This window comes from Catharus ustulatus, chromosome Z (genome assembly GCF_009819885.2).
Source record: "Catharus ustulatus isolate bCatUst1 chromosome Z, bCatUst1.pri.v2, whole genome shotgun sequence".
Classification (NCBI taxonomy): Eukaryota; Metazoa; Chordata; class Aves; order Passeriformes; family Turdidae; genus Catharus; species Catharus ustulatus.
Window position 1 is genome coordinate 28,544,133 of NC_046262.2, and position 17,136 is coordinate 28,561,268.

Sequence of the window (17,136 nt, forward strand, 5' to 3'; positions counted from 1 at the left end):
AGCAATGGAAGTGAGCTGGTCGTGAATGTTAAGATTGGAGGGAGTCTGGGCTGCAGTGATTGTGCACTGGTGGAGTTTGCAGTCCTGAGGGATATGGGCCAGACAAGGAACAAAGTTAGGCCCCTGAACTTTAGGAAAGCAGACTTCTAGCTCTTCAAGGAGACAGCCATTGAGATCCACTCAGGGAAAAGGAAGTGGAACAGAGCTGGCAGATCTTTAAGGAAGTCGTCCACAGAGCACAAGAGCTGGCAACCCCCAGGAGCGAGAAATTGGGCAAGGAAGGCAAGGGAACAGCAGGGCTGAGTTGGGATCTGCTGGTCAGACGGAGGGAAAGAGGCAAATGCACAGGCAGCTGAAGCTAGGATGGGTGGCCCAGGTAGTGCTTGAAGAGATCAAGTTTGGTTGTGCAGGGTCAGGGTGAGGAAGTTCCAGGCAACACTGGAATTGAACTTGCAAAAGGACATGAAGAATAACAGAAAGAGATTCTACAGGCATGTTAGCCAAAAAAAGAAGGCCAAAGAAGGTGACCCCCTCTGATGAATAAGGGTGGAAAGCTGGTAACAACAAATAAGGTGAAGGCTGAGGTACTCAACAGCTTTTTGCCTCAGTCTTCAAGAGCAACGTTTCTTCCCAAACCTCTTGAGTGGATGGACAGCAGAAAGGGCACTGGGAAAATAAAGTCCCTCCCACTGTAAAGATCAGGTTCACGATCACCTGAAGAACGTGAATGTACAGAAGAGAGGGACTTGTCTGATGTATTTGCCAAAGCAAAACATTGCACCCATCTTCAAAACAGGTAGAAAGGAGGACCATGGGAACTACTGACCACTCAGCCTCACCTCTTGTGAGGAAGATCACAGAACAGACCCTCCTAGAACATGTGCTAAGGCACAGGTACGTGATTTAGGACAGTCAGCACAGCTGCACCAAGGGGAAGTCCTGCCTGATGAATTCAGTGGCTCTCTAGGATGGACTGACTACATTACAGGACAAGGGAACAGCTACTTCTGTCATTTATCTGGACAGCCTTTGACATGGTCACCCTCACAACATCCTTGTCTCTTTAATTGGAAAGACTGGGATTTAATAAGCAAACCATTAGATAGATATGAAATTGGTTAGATGGTGGCATCCAGAGGGTTGTGGTCAATATCACAGAATCCTGATGGACATCAGTGACAAGTGGTGTCCCTCAGGGGTCCATACTCAGACCAGTGTTATTTAATATCATCACTCATGACATAGACAGGGGGATTGAGGGCACTCTCAGCAAGTTTGCAGACACCAAGCTGAGTGGGATGAGATCGCCAGAGGGACCTGGGCAAGCTTGAGAAGTGGGTCCATGGGAAAACACCATGTGTTTTAACAAGGCCAAGTGCAAAGCGCTGCACCTGGGTAGGGGCAATCCCCAGCCTCAGCACAAGCTGAGAATGAACAGATCAGAGCAGCCTTACTGAGAAGGGCTTGGGGGTGCTGTGGGTGAGAGGCTGGACATGACCCAGCCATGGCACTTCCAGCCCAGAAAGCCAAACGTGTGCTGGGCTGCATCCAGAGCAGTGTGGGCAGCAGGGCAGGGAGGGGATTCTGCCCCTCTGCTCTGCCCTGGTGAGACCCCACCTGCAGTGCTGCACACAGCTCTGGGGTCACAGCACAGGAAAGATGTGGAGATGTTGGAGTGAGTCCAGAGGATGCCATCAAGGTGATCAGAATGATGGAAAACCTCTCCTGTGCAGAAAGACTGAAAGGGATTGGTCAGCCTGGAAAAGAGGCAGCTTTGGGGAGACCTAATTGCAGCCTTCCAGTATGTGAATGGAGCCTTCAAAAAAGCTGGGGAGAGAGACTTGTACAAGAACTTGTAGTGAGAGGACAAGGGGCAATGGCGTCAAATTGAAAGCAAGTAGGTTTAGGTTAGAAATTGGGAGGAAATTCTGAAATGCAACTGTGGTGAGGCACTGGAACAGGATGTCCAGAGAAGTTGTTGAAGTTCTGTCTCTGGAAGGTGAGATTAAATGGGGTTTTGAGGAACTTGGTTTATGAAAGATACCCCTGCCCATGGCAGGGGGATTGGAACTGGATTATCTTTAAGGTCCCCTCTAATCCAAACCATGCTATGATTCTGTGATTTGACAGACAAGAATACTGAGCATCGAACTATTCCACAACAGAATTTAGAAAAAGAGTAAAATTGTAAACTTTACATACTAGAAAATTAAATTCTTCCTGACAATAATATTATCTGCCATGTTTCTAGAAGGATTCTGAATTGCGAAAGACAGGAAGATATTGACAGCTAAGAAAAATGAACAGGAATAGAAAAAAGTCCAAAATTCATACTCAGATCCATTATTTAAAGCAAAATATTCAACAATATCCCAAATTTCCAAATAAGAATTTTAATTCATGCATGATATTCATAAAATGATCTACTGAGGAAACAATTTAATGTCTTTGGTGTTATGCTGTTATGTTTTTTAAACCTAACACCTTTTACACTTTTCACCATTAGCTCTGCACCACATAACAATGTAAATTGCTTCCTTCACACTCAACATTTAAGAAGCAGGCTCTTTTCCTATTCTTTGTCACAGAGTTCAAGCCTCTCTAATAATTCCTTGCTTTTAAACTGTCTACATGGCAAAACTAAGGTATGATTATAGCAACAGCTGTACAGTTAAGAGGCAAGAATAGCACTAAGCTTCAAGACCACATCTGATCTCTCCACGATTGGTAATCAGAGTAGCACTTTCACTGGTACTAACACTTGCGCTTTACGAGATTTAAAGTTGTCACTACTTTATTCATATTTCTCTGACGTACCTCTTTCTAGATGCATTTCTAATTTACTGGGTTACAAAGACCCCAAAACAATGCTTCAAGAATTGCTCAGTGGAGAATTCATTAACAGCTAATTTAGGTAGCGTTATATAGTAAGTAATCAGAGTATTTTAAGAAGCCCTGGTATAGTTCTCTAGAGAAAGACTTTCAGCATTTCTTAACCAAACAAGCAGCAATACAAATCCTAGTAGTACTGTGATATACTATTGATCAGCATGTTTAAGGATTCTAGAGTGTTTTAGAGGAAAAAAACATTAGCAGGTTAAGCTCAAATTCTTTTGGAGACAGCAGCTTATATTCTGAAATTCTTTCCAACTAAAGAACTGACAGTGCCTCACTCCTCAAACTATTTCGATTTTATTTATTTAAGAAGCTAACTTATTGATCAGTTTTTAAAAAGTGAATTTTGTTCTGTTTTTCATCCCATGCACCACTGTTGAAAAAAAGAGAGTACGTAATTACCTGTTTCTTTGAAATGCTTTAATTAGCTTTGGTTCCCATGGTAACAGTTCATTAAGCAGTCGTAACAATGTACCATGCAATTCCTTTACTGCCTGCTTCCGGTGGTACCATCTTCCCTGAAAACACAAATTCCATTTATTTATCATTGCATTAGACCTAAATCTTGTCAGATTGGAAGAAAAGATTAGAAACTTACAGAGTTACATCCATCCTTAACCTATGTAGGACATTATTACTCTTATTTTAATACTACAGAAGGATAATGTCCTAGCTGGAAAAGCAATACTGTAAGGACACTCACTTTTTACAGATCAAAATTAAAACTGAAACAGGATTCTACAAATACACCATGTGTTTAAAATTACTTAAATGAGTAAGTAGCATAGGTAGTAATCCACTCATATCAGGGAAATCAACCATGTATGTACACTTTGCTGAGTTAAAATTTTTACAGAAAATCTCCCCATAATCTCATTTAAGAGAAGTGGGTATAAATTATAATATCATTATTTGCAAAAGAAATCTTACTACAATTTTCAAGGATAAAAATTCCACTGGTTTTCCATTACATTTTATTTAAATTTCTAGAGAAAAGTTTTTCTTAAAAGAGAACTTCAGCAAATTCATCTTTTATGAAGCAGCAGACTCTGCAGCAAAGTCTGATTTTCCAACATAAAATCCTTTAAGCTTTTAATTCAAGCATATAATTAAAAATGTTTATTTTCAAATCATATGTCATCTTCATCTTATATTTATGTTTTCATAAAACTAGAAAGTCTGAATAAGGAGAGAAGACATTGGGAAAATGACAACTATGCCGGCCATCATGCTGCAGAACACACCTCTTTAACACTCACAGATAACCCCTGTAGATATTTCTTGTCAAAACTTTATTCTGTAGTTCATTGTATAAAAGACTGAACAATGCATATATATGTAACTTTTATATAAAAGAGATGTGGTGGTTTTTGTATAAAAGAGATGTGTTCTGCCACTCTTCTAACTGCATTTTATTTAAATGAAGATTTTAGCTCTTGACTGGTCAGAGAAGATGTAAAACAGTAATGAGATTATGGTTCTGCAAGAAAAAGAAGCAAGACTTGGGAACTTACTCATTTTATATACATATTTAGCTTTTGATAGTGCACATATCCTTCACAGCATCCTGTGGTATAGCACACCAACGTAAGGCATGAAAATCTGGATAAAGTTTGTCACAGCTGCCTTTCAGCAGTCTACAAGAATTATTTTCCTAAGGAAGGACTCTGGACAATCTCTCTACACATTTCAGTAGATCTCTCCAACGTACAGCAAGATCCCACAGGTTGAATGCTTGTTTGAAGACCGGGTATCTAGTTTCTTATGGATAATAATTTATATGTTGCATAACAACACAAATAGTTACCTTCATTCTTCAATTAAATTACAAAAGCAAAGATTTTAAGTAGGATCATTATGCCACATTACCACATAATGACCAGTGTTGAACACACAGACAAGCCAGTAAACTGTATTATGATTTCCTTCACTTGTGACCGGTCACATGCATAAAACCTGTCACTAATCACTAGAACAAAAACCATACCATACTTTGTGCATACCAAAGCCTACCAGGGTATTTGGTATCATCTCTTAATGTCACCAAACAACAGAATTAATTGTTAACATACAAAAGACTATCACATGCACATATTTATTTTTCTTGTGAGAAAAACAAAACATTTTGCAGACTATTTTACAATAATGTATTCATATACTAAAAAGCATTAGTGCATTGTCTCAAAACAAAAATCAAATAGCAAAAAATAAACAATGCTACTACTATTGTGAAATAGAAATGCTGCACATGCAGTTGATACAGCAAAGAAAATGTGTGAAAATGTAATATTAAAAGAGATGAAAAATCGCTGCAAAGTAAAAACTCCAAGAAATTTTTAATTTCTGAGCCTAATTTGTCTTCAAATAAAGCTAAGATCTTGACTTAAGTAGAAAAAAAAGAGTATGAGAAATAAATATCAACTGACCACTGAATAAATTTGTAGTGGCAACTGTTAGGCAGCCAGCACACGTACAATGTTTAGTCAAGAACAGACTTCAAGAGTTTACTGACTTCATTAATACTTCACAGAAAAACAAAAATGTTACTCTCCTCTCTGCTTACAAAAACAAACAGAAAAAGCTAGCCAATTCCAGTCCCCTAATTCTACAGCTAGTTGGAGGCTTGTCTCTAGTGGTGTCCCCAAGGGTTCAGTAGTGGTCCAGTAAATTGTTCATCAGTGACTTGGATGAAGAGGCAGATGCCTCCTCAGTGACTTCACCAATGACACAAAGCTGGAAGGAGTGGCTGATACCCCAGAGAGCTGTGCAACCCTTCAGAACTATCTCAACAGGGTGGAGAAAAGGAGCCATACTTCAATGTAATTTAAATGACGATTTTACAGCAACATAATTTTAAAAAACATAAATTAATTATTTCCTTTTATCCCAATTACTTATTTTTCTTAGTGGGGTTTTGGAATTGACAATAAACCTGTTAATGGAAGCATGAAGAAATTTTAGCCATAAGAAGAATCTTTTTTCCTCAGAAGTAGTCAGGACAGAACAAATACAGACCAAAGAAGACTGGAATTTTAAAAAAAATTCCTTATCTTTTAAATTATTGTGGTTAAGTTGGTTTTCTGTGCAAATATATAAAAGATAGCTGTTATTATTCCTTAAATATCAAACAGTAAAAAGAGGCATTAAAAAAATTTATATAATCTTAAGACCCATCACTATAAAATTTAGCATTTCTCTTCATATGCAATTTGATTCTCTAGAAGAACATTGTGTGCATCTTTTATTCAGGGGGGAAAGGCAAATCAATAATCAATAAAGCTATGACTTAACTCCTTAGTACATATCCACCTACAAACTTCTACAGATGATAAACTTGTTTTCAACAAATATCTGTGTTGTAAATTCTCAGATATACCAAATAATATAAGAGATCAGCTACAAACTGAAGCTTAGGAGGTTCAGGCTGGACATCCAAAAGTGTATGTTCATCAGAAACATATAGCACTTTTTCCCTGGGAAAAGAGGCCAACCCTCACCTGGCTACACACTCCTTTCAGACAGCTGTGGTCTCCCCTGAGCCTCCTTTTCCTCAGGCTCAACAGCCCCAACTCCCCCAGCTGCTTCTTACAAAATTTATGTTCCAGACACTTCAACAGCTCCATTCCCCGTCTCTGGTCTTACTTCAGCACCAAGATGTCCTTCTTGCAATGAGGGGCCCAGAACTGAGCACAGGATTTGAGGTATGCCATTGGCCTTCTTGGCTACCTGGGCGCTGCTGGCTCATGTTCAGCTGCTGTCAGCAGCATCCCCAGGTCCTTTTCCTGTGGGCAGCTTTGCAGCCACTCTGTCCCAGCACTGCCTGGGGTTGTTGTGACCCAGGGCAGGACCCAGCACTGGCCTTGCTGAACCACTGGCCTTGGTCTGCCCAGATCCCTCTGCAGAGCCTTCCAGCCCTGCAGCAGATTAACATTCCTACCCAGCTTAGTACTGTCTGTGAACTGACTGAGGGTGCCCTTGATCCCTTGTCCAGATCACTGAGAATGATATGAAACAGAATTTAGTTACCATCTTGTTTCAAGCAGTGACAAGACACTATTTTTTTTCTGGAAACACAATATAAGGTATTAACACAGGAAAATAACAGAGGAAAAAAAGGACTAGACAGAGAAGTATAAAATGTGACTTTGGGCTGTGTCAAGTTACAAGTAAATTTCAAAAATGCAAACACGATAAAAACACATTTTAGAAATGGGCTGAATGCTTCCATATAAATGTGGAGAGACATTCAACTGAAAACTTACCTTTTAAAATGAGGTTTCTGACATCCAGAGCAGCCAGGAAATGCTGACTCCACTCTCTGTGATCAATGCCCCAACATACACCATTCTGGCATACTTATCATGGAACCCCAAAGCAGACTGGAGCCAGGATATTGATACATGGGGTAAGGACTGAACTTTTTTAGGAGTTTTTGTTTTGCTTTTAAATAAACACACACACACAACACCACAATATTATGCAGTTTTATAAGATTGTCTGTAATCTTTACTTTATATCTTAGGGACATAAAGTAAAGAAAATTAGTAATCTTATAAAACCATGCAATATTGTTGAAAAGGGGTGGTGGTGGAGGGAGAAAACTTACCCTTAATAGGCCTGCTCCATTCTGCTGCGGGGTTCTGTGGTATGTGTGACATCACCAGTCTAGCGTTTTCTAGTGATGTCACACAGAGAGGGAGTTGGTGATCTCCAGCTGCTTTGGACAACAGATACCTAAAGAAGAGAGATCAGTAACTTTTTCAAATCATATATGGATTAATACTGAAAGTTCTTACTAACTAATTTATGGGCCAAATACTACAATTTCAGACACTTACTTCCAATTTTGACTGAATAAGAATGCATGACAAGATCACGCATTCATACTATGCAAACTCATCTATTATAGAAAGTGTTATAATTTTGAAAATGCTTAGAGTTATCTTCTACAGTAAAAGTTCCTAAAAGTCAGTATCTTATATTTTACTTTCAGCAACATCATTCTGAACATTAGAAATATATATCAACAGCTAACCAACTTCTGATATTCTCTGAAGACTTGGATTAACCAGACTCAGGAAGAATGACCTGTAGTAAATTATAAAACAAATTCTGTTATGACATCTCTTAATCAATTTTATCTTTGAGCATTTACCAGCAACTAATGAAAGGCGCTGACCCCAGCATGCATTTCCATGACCTAGATACCTGATCACACAAAGTTATATCCTATCTCATGCTCTATATTTCTACTACAGCAAATAAAGTTAAACAAGCTAAAAACAACACCATCAAAACAAAGTGCAATAAATTTCTTGCTACCAACGCTGTCTTTGTCTCCTGATTTAGTTCATTACTATGAAATGTTTTTCATTTAGATGTTTAGCCACATGTTCTAATTTTCTTTAGGTAAAATTAATACATAATCATCACTGCATTGATCAATATACCACATTAAAGCATCATATAAATATTTATGTAGAAACATATAAACCACAAAAACACAAGAGAAAGTTTACTATCAGCATGGACTTACTGTTGAACTCTGAATAGTGAAATCATCCAGCACTAATGTTTTACTTCTCCATTAGAAGAACTTCAAAGTTAGTATCTGACTTATACTTCTGCAACTTACAAAGAAATTTGATATATGTAGTATCTTAACCTATTTTAAAAAGTCTATGGCTTTTAAGTTGTTAAGATCTTACTTAAGTCCCTCTCATATATCTGAGTATTTTTATCTTCTTAACTCTGGATATACAAGCGTTTCTATACTCTTCAGAAGAGCATCTTAAAAGCATCTGTTTTGCTAGTACTGTGTACTGACAGGAATGCCTTGAATTATTTCTGCAAAACAGCATACTAACTGACCAAAATCTAAAGCATTGTGAAATCTTCTGAATACATAGTAGTATTTCTGTGACAAAAATGTATAAGAACACATTCATCTCTGATGCACAACCCACACTTTCACATTTGGAACTGTAGAAAGATATGTGTAAAGAAAACTTCTCCAATACAATATATTTATTGGAGGTTTCGTCAGTCACAGAAAGGCATGAAAGATCGAGAAACAGTTGTGAAAAAAATAGACAATAAAGACAGAAAACTGGAGAAGCTAAGAAAAACTGAAGATTGTGACAAAAAATATTGAATGTTAGTGAGATAAGCCAAAGTTAAAAATATCAGAGAAGACAAATATAGTGAAGACTCCAAAAACTGAAGGCTAAAATTCACCTTATGCATTCATATTATACGACTAAATATTACAAACGCGCCACATCTTCAATCTGTCCTCAGAAGCACAAGAAGCTGCATGGAAGTAAATGTGTAAATTTTTGTCTCAAAAATCAGTATTTTGGGCTCATAATAGTGTTTTCAAGAGATGCAGGCAAGACATAGAAAAGCAATAACAGTATTTGGAAGTGACTAAAGTACAAACCAAGTACTTGAGGATAAGGACATAAAAAGAGAGTATGTTAAAGAACTTATAAATTAAGATCCTTACTAACAGAGAAACTAGGCTTAAATTAAAAGAAAATGTTTCAGCTGCAAGACTTGAAGTGTGTCTATTAAGCCTCTCGAACGCTAGTATTTATTGGTATCTCTTACTGTAGCTCACTTTACCTGCAGTTTAAACCTGCAAAGGGGTGCGCAACATGGATTTCTCAGATTTTAGTATTTTCTGTCTGTTTTTACATTTATGTAAATACAGTAATACTGATGAAAACAAGTATAACTGAAAACCCTTTACATGCAAAACTCTCAAGCAAGGCACACATTTAAGTGGGGAGGGAGGAAGTGGTCAGGACAAGAGGAGGCAGGAATGGGGAGAGGAAGTCAGCCTCTGAGTAAAAATTGAGTAAGATTTAACCCAATAATAAAAATGTTTCTCTAGGCCGCAAATGAGTAGATCTTTCCACTTCACTGTTTGCAAAGTTGAGGTCTGAATGAATAAAATATTAATGAGAGCCCTAAACTATTTTTAATGGTTGAGTTTCTGCTGAAGGGAAGTTCTTCAGGAAGATTCTTGTCTAAACATGGTTTCCCTGCCAAACATTTTCAAACATATGACAGTATTTCTATTTCTTGACTGAACAGAGAGGGAATATTTTATAAACTTTTAAAATGAACCATTTTACATTATTTTTTCCATGTATTAACATATTTTAAAAATAAAATGTAGCAAATAAATGAAAAACCTCAGAAAGTAGTCTCCTAGTTTAGATACTTACATCTCATGAACAAATTTAACAGCAGCTTATTTGGAATTTCATTAAAAAACCAACAAGGGAAGTATGTTCCACCCTGGATCAATATATCACAAATCAATTTCTGTCTGAAGCTCCATCTATTTCTGACCGAAACTATTGTGTTTTTCAGGTGTACTCTGAAACACATATTTTTGCAGGTGACTTAAGGCTGCATGGATGATTTAGTCTTCTGCTCAGGAAGGTAGAGTCCGTTATTAATTTTAACCTCCTCACCTTAACTGTGGGAATCCTGGGCTCCAGCCTCCCTTCTGGCCCCATAGACAGCTATGCATTTATCCATCAGACTTAGAGGGCATGATTCAAATCCAACAGTGCTACCAAAATAAAGTCTTGGACTTCAGTAAACAAAAAATCTTTCCATGTTCATGTTAAAAATCCCATACATTTTGCTACAAATTGAGCTAGCACCTGCAAAAAAGCCCTAAATTCATGATCAAGTACCTGCAGTCATGTCACTTTTATACTACACAATGTCAACAAGGGTTTGAAAAAATAAAAAAAAATTAAGATAAATTTCTGCTATGATATGCAACAGTTAAGTACATACAACTGATTAATTAAGCAGCTTAATTAACAGCTTTACATACACACAAAAATTGCTTCGTATCACATGAGAGGCGGATTATCTGAAAGGCAGTAAGAAATTTATATTCACACTGCAAGTCTCACTATTTGACCAGACAGAGAAGACCTAGGGAAAAGTGGAATCCAAAATGCCAGAGACTGATAGTTGTTATCCTGTGTGGTAATCTGACATAATGCATTACTTTACTGCCTCTTCTTCTAAAAGAAATTTCCTATATTAGATATTAGTCTTTATGGGATCCTAAATATACTAACAAAATGCTTCCCTACCATATGTTTGTTAAAACTATTTTTCCAGCAATACCCCTGCAAGTGTGGAATTAAGCTACTTTGCCTATCTTGGTCACTTTGCTAGTTATAGAAAATTTCTAAGAGCTCACATTCAACAGCATGGCCATGCAAATTACATATACAGTCTAAATTTCAAAAAAACAAACAAGAACTGAAATGCAATAAAATATCAGTAGTATTTTTAGCCAACATGTTGTTCTACTTCAGGTTTATAATTGTTTACTGACTGCTTGTAATTTCACCCACACCTTATCTAAGTAAGTACTAGCAACAAAAGAGACCTAATTTCTGCTACTATCTAATTTTCATTGCTGTAGATTCTGTTTTTCTTCTATTGATTCAACCTTTACTCCAGTTTTTAAAATTAAAGGATGCAGCTTCAAATGTCCTAAGCAATGTACAAGAGCTGGAAGACATTCTAGCTTAGACATTACTTAGAGCCTTTCACTAGGCAGTGCACAAAACATTAAACTTTAAGTCTTTAAGTTTCCTTTCCGCACATTTCACATTATGTAATACGTGCTAAGGAGAGTAATCATTCAGTAGCTGAAGGAATAGACTTTTTGGAGTACCCCAGTATTAATATCATACAACTTCACCTGCTACACCAAGGTGCTTTTCCTGCCAAAATCAGTCCTACTTTCTTCTTGCCCATAGATGGCCATTTCTATTCTTACAATGACCATTAACCTGTAGCAGAATACAAGCACAGGTATTTGCAAATCCATGATAAATTTCATTAGAAAACTGGTCTGGCTTACAAACATTTCACTAGGAGAAATAAATAATTTATCACTAACTCTCATCATGTAATGGAAGAAAGAATTTCGCTAGCCTCTTGCATGGGACGGCACAGAAAACAGAAGCTTCCAGAGACACGGGGAGTAGGAACTATTTATTTGACAGCAGTTTTGGCTTATGTCAGTTGAAAGCATATGTGAAAAGGCAGCATAGATTCAGAGCTGTGTCTAAAGTTCAAGTAAAAAGTTGAACTCTTCAAAATTAAAGAACTGAGGTGACCAATTTAATTTTCCACTCCAGTCACAGCAAACTAGCAGAAAGCAAATCTCATCACGGGTATAACAAACTCATCAGTAATCAAGAAAAAGTGCAAAGCTTTTAAAAAGGAAAAATACTACTCATAGCTAATTCAAAAGACAATACAGGTATATAAGAGTAGAGAAACTGTTTTAATCAACCAAACAGTGAAAACACTTCCCATCAGGTTTTTTATTTCATTATTGTAAAAGAAACTTGTAGAAATGCCCAAACTTAAAATTATCCATTACTTTTCCATTACATAACCCTATTCTAATTTTAACTTTCCAAACAAAAAATCTGTCATTTGTCATGTCATTTGTTGTCTCAAGTTGATGTTGTGAAAAGTATCAGATACAACCAGTCCAACTACCTACAAAAAATGAGGGAAAAGAGTGTAAGTTTATTCATACTAAAATGCCTTGCAGCTCAGCTCTTTCATTGTATTCTCCATTACTTCTAAATCTGGAGAAGGAATTCCTTTTATGAACTCTAGAATGCTCTTCAAGGTAACAAAAGGGAGGTCATACTAAGAAAACGTTATACTTGAAAGTCTTAATTTAGAGTTAAATAAGCTGTACTTCTAAAATGTATTAGTATTTAGCATAACAGTAAAGCTTGCCTTAAAGGTTTTTTCTCAGTAGCAGGTGCTAGCAACTACTACAACTGAAATTACCAGGGAGGTTAGTTGTGAAGAAGATGCCTGTGGCTTCACCCAGGTTATTATTTCAAACAAAAACAGTATTAAATTACCATGAAGTTGTAAGAACATCACCGTCTTTCAGTCAAAACAAGAAGAAGTCCATGAACAGCATGTAAGTGCCATTATATTAAAATAAACTTCCATATTAGGTCAAATTTCCATTATCAAATAAGAAAATTGTTTTACTTAACAGACTATGCACTTCAGAAAAACTGGACAAACTCAATTCTGGATGCTTCTAAAACTGCCACAGTCATTTGGTTAGAGCTGAAGAATGAAAGTCTGTATTATCTCCAGTTTTTCAGATAAAAAATATAATTACATATGGCACTTGATATCAAAAATTAAATTCTAAAGACTTTCCTTACAAAGCAAAACCTCATTTTAGCCTTTATTATTATTCTCCAAATTTAACACTTTTCTAGTTGTATGTTTAAAAGATAAATATGACATTTCCCTGATAAAAATTTTTTTCAAAATCAGTATCTCATTTTACTGTTTCCTCACGACCATTTCTTCAGCAATTAATCCTAACCCTTTTTCTTTACATTAAATTTCTAATAACGCAACTGTTTAGAGACATAGAATTATGATTTGATAGGTCTGTAAAAGCACAACAAAAGATTGTCCTTACCACACAACTTCTGAATGCTGAATGAATTGTATCTTAATTCTCCTGTACTTAAGTGTTTGAGTTTTTTAAGGTGGTGCAATTAGAACTAAACATAGTATTCCTGCTGAAGTCATGCAACTTACTTACCTAATGACATTATCAGATTTCAGTTTAAAGTGCAATTATGACATATTTAGCATTTGTCTACCCTTGAAGAAGTCCTGTTCCGACAGTTTTAGTAGCAGACTGAAATGCTCACCTATACTAAGATTATTGATATGCTGTAGCATACTCTAATTTTTGGCTTTTTATCCTATGCTGACATAATCTTTCTAATAACCTCTTGGCTTTCTTATGATTCAACCAGTTTGCAATTTAGCAACTACAAAATAATTTCAAGATTAGGGTGGTATTATTGCTTTGCCTACACAAACAATTATTATGCTAATTGTCTGAGCTGATACTTGTCCTTCAGAATCCTCATTTATTTTGTCTCTCTTCTACCACACCTCTCTCTCCTATTTAAATAACTTAAGAATATATTGATTCTTCATGAGACCATAAACTTTCACTGGAATTAAAAGCAGCCTGATTTCTAAAATAGAAAAATCTACACTTCTAACTATTTTTTCATAGAAATGCCACCATAGAAGTGCCTTGCAAAGGTTCAGTAAACAGAACTACAATGAAAGAAGTAGCAAGCATTCTGTAGTGGCCTGTTTAAATGAGTACTGTTCATGTATTTTAATACATCCACCACTTTAATAAGAATCACTGCCTCCTACAAAAGGTCAGACATGCTGGATTCTTTTGTCTGTTACTCGTTTGACTTTTTAGTTGCACAGACTCAGTGATCCAGAGTATATTGATAAAATTTGTATCTCAATCTGATACCAAAAACCAGATAGCATGCTTTCTGGTACAAACTCCTTCAATAAATATTAAACAAAGTAAATTTTAATAATACATGCAAAAAAGAGAAATTAATTCTAGCTCACTAGAGGTTCTGATCAACACTGCATAGGCAGATATGAAAATTCTATCCTGTTGGTAGGATACCATCTATTTGATGGCAAGAATTGGTCCTTGGGGCAAAACAGTCACATGTTTAATAGAGATGAACCACTCATTCTAAGGTATTATCACTATCTAATATTTTGTTTCGGCATGGAAAAGTGCTAACACAGGTACTTAATTCACTTATTATAAAAACATTGAGAACAGAGCATTACACATAGGAAAAATTAAGAATACAGACGCCAGGTATCAACCTTAGGAGGTTTCATGCAGTACTGAACAGCATAAAAAATTTCAGTTGACAGGTCTCAGCAAGTAACTGACACTGTTTTATATCCATACAAGAGAAAGCTTTTAATGTCACATACCGATTTCTTTTTAATGTCCTCCAGATCTTTGAGTTCATTCTCAATCTTTGTGATTAATTCCCTGAGTTCATCAAGATTAGTGCAAATAAGCTAAAAAAAACACAAATGAACACAAACATTTGGTGATGTGGGACTTGGAAAATGTACAGAGAATTTTTAAGCACATTAAATTTAAAAGCACATTATTACTTAGTGCCACCATTTGATTTTTATTTTATTATAGTATTTTTAAACACAAAAAAACCAAACGAAAAAGCAGGACTTGAGAGGAAGAAAATCTAAGTAGAAAATAGTCTTATTCTTCAGACATAAACCATATCTCTACCTTTAAGCTTCCATTTCAAAATGTAGGTATTTTCTTAGAACTTCTGTGAATGATAACTGCCAAATTTGTCTCAAGTACAGTAATGACAGAACAGCTTTGAGTACCAAACAACTCCCTAGTGAAATAAGTATATTAGCTTTGTGGTATGCTCTGTTTATAACATATTGCACTTAGTACAACTTTTCCTGAACATAACCTTATATGCTTACACAGAGTATTCCATCCCTAGATATGTTCAAGAGGCATCTGGATCTGGTGGTGTGTTTTAGTGGTTTAGAGGTGACAGGGGTAGTGCTGGGTAGATGATTGGACCGGATGATCTTAAAGGTCTCTTCCAACACTGATGATTCTAGGATAACATAATCATCTACCAAATATACCTCTTTAATGTATGTTTTGAAAAAGTATTCTATTCTTTTAATTCTTGTCTATAGAAATCACCTTTTAAATTTTTTCCTTTCAGAAAGTGAATGCTATTTTCTTTCTTTTCTATCATCAACAAAGATGATCTGTGTATTTTGTCTTACCATCATCTAGGACAAGTTAAGACTTAAACTAGAAATTATTAAGATTTTAAGTTCTTTTGGATTATCTTGTATTAAGACTTGCTTCTTCTGAACACACTTAGGTGCACGTTTTCCTTTTTACTGAAAACATGTTGCAGTAATTTGAGAAAATTTAAAAAAAACCATACAAAACTCATCTTCACTAAAATGTTTTTATTAAACAACTGCTAAGCATTTTTACCAAATCAGTAATTTATAACAATATATTTTTACTTCAAATTAATGTGCAGTTTTAGATTTTCAGCAAATTCACATTAAGACACTGAGTTGACATGTTTAGCAAAATAAATTTCATAAACGTCTAGTGCACACATGCCATTATTTTCATAACACTGTGTACATTTGAAGCACTGAAGAAATTGAGTGACTCAAATAGAAGCTTACAGTTTTGACATTTATCAAGTTTAGAATAGCAAATTAATGAGGAAATTGGCAGTGTCTTGCCACAGCGTGTACAAAATTTACTTGTGACTGGTATCTCTCTTAAGCCAGAAAACAGAATTACTATCAGTATCTCTAGGTTCAAAATGCATGTCCTGAACTTAAAGAGTCCCAAATGCCTAAAATAAAAACTGAAGCCAAATACTGGCTGTGTCTGGCCTGTGAAGAAATTTATGACACTGTATTATTAAGCAAAAAACTACATCACAAAGTCTTTGACAAAAGTCAGTAAAGATATGGATAAAGGTTTTCCCTACACAATTATAATCCAATTTTACTATACACCTGACAATTCAGTTACTAAATTCTATAGCTGTTTTTAATTTTCTGCTATGAGACCAATCCAAAATACATCAATGGGAAAAGCAATATCAGGAAATAAAGTTTAATTGCCTTGGGGCTGGGGATGACAGGCAAGAGTAATCAAATCTCTGAGTCACAATTTTCGTCAGATGAGATGTACATTTGAGGGTCATAACTGTGTGTAAATTATGTGCTGGTAAAACAAGGAAGGTAACAGCAGCTGAGCTTGGAGAATTTATGATCAAAATTAGTTTAGTGTTTTAAATACTCCAATACTGTACTGAAAAGCACTATAATAAGGGTTCAAGAAAAAACTCTGATTTTTTTCATTCACAGTATGATTTGAGATAAGGAAATAAAGACACACACTGACTGGGAAAAAGCTAATTCTGAAACATCTCTCATATGGTTAACATTTCCTGTCTTAGAGAATGAAGCTAGCATTTTGAAGGAAGAATGAAAATAACAGTGGTGATGTACTTCATACATTTCGATATGGAATCTAGATGCTATTTCTCCCAAAGATATTCTTATTTATCTTTCAGTATTTTTTGCTCATGGTTGATAATTGGTGGAACTTAGTGATTAGATTTTCTGCAAACAACATTGCCTTCTAATTTGTTTTGTATGTTTTAATGGGTGAGTTAATATGAAGGCAAAAAAAGAGGTATTAATGTTACAATCTAATAATTTTGTCACATTTTGATAGCTTACTGG

At 35.8% G+C, this 17,136-nt stretch overlaps 1 protein-coding gene across 2 annotated transcripts in view; it reads right to left on the reverse strand.

The window, feature by feature from the left end:
* KIAA2026 (KIAA2026 ortholog) overlaps positions 1-17,136 on the reverse strand; it is a 54,935-nt gene that overhangs the window by 13,657 nt on the left and 24,142 nt on the right. Inside the window, exons 5-6 of one of the 2 annotated variants that reach the window (XM_033085887.1) lie at positions 14,785-14,874; positions 3,298-3,413 (exon numbers count right to left, since the gene is read on the reverse strand). In XM_033085887.1, coding sequence (XP_032941778.1) covers positions 3,298-3,413; positions 14,785-14,874 — 206 coding nt within the window. The remainder of the gene's footprint in view (positions 1-3,297; positions 3,414-14,784; positions 14,875-17,136) is intronic. The other variant, XM_033085888.1, reaches the window with a different exon arrangement.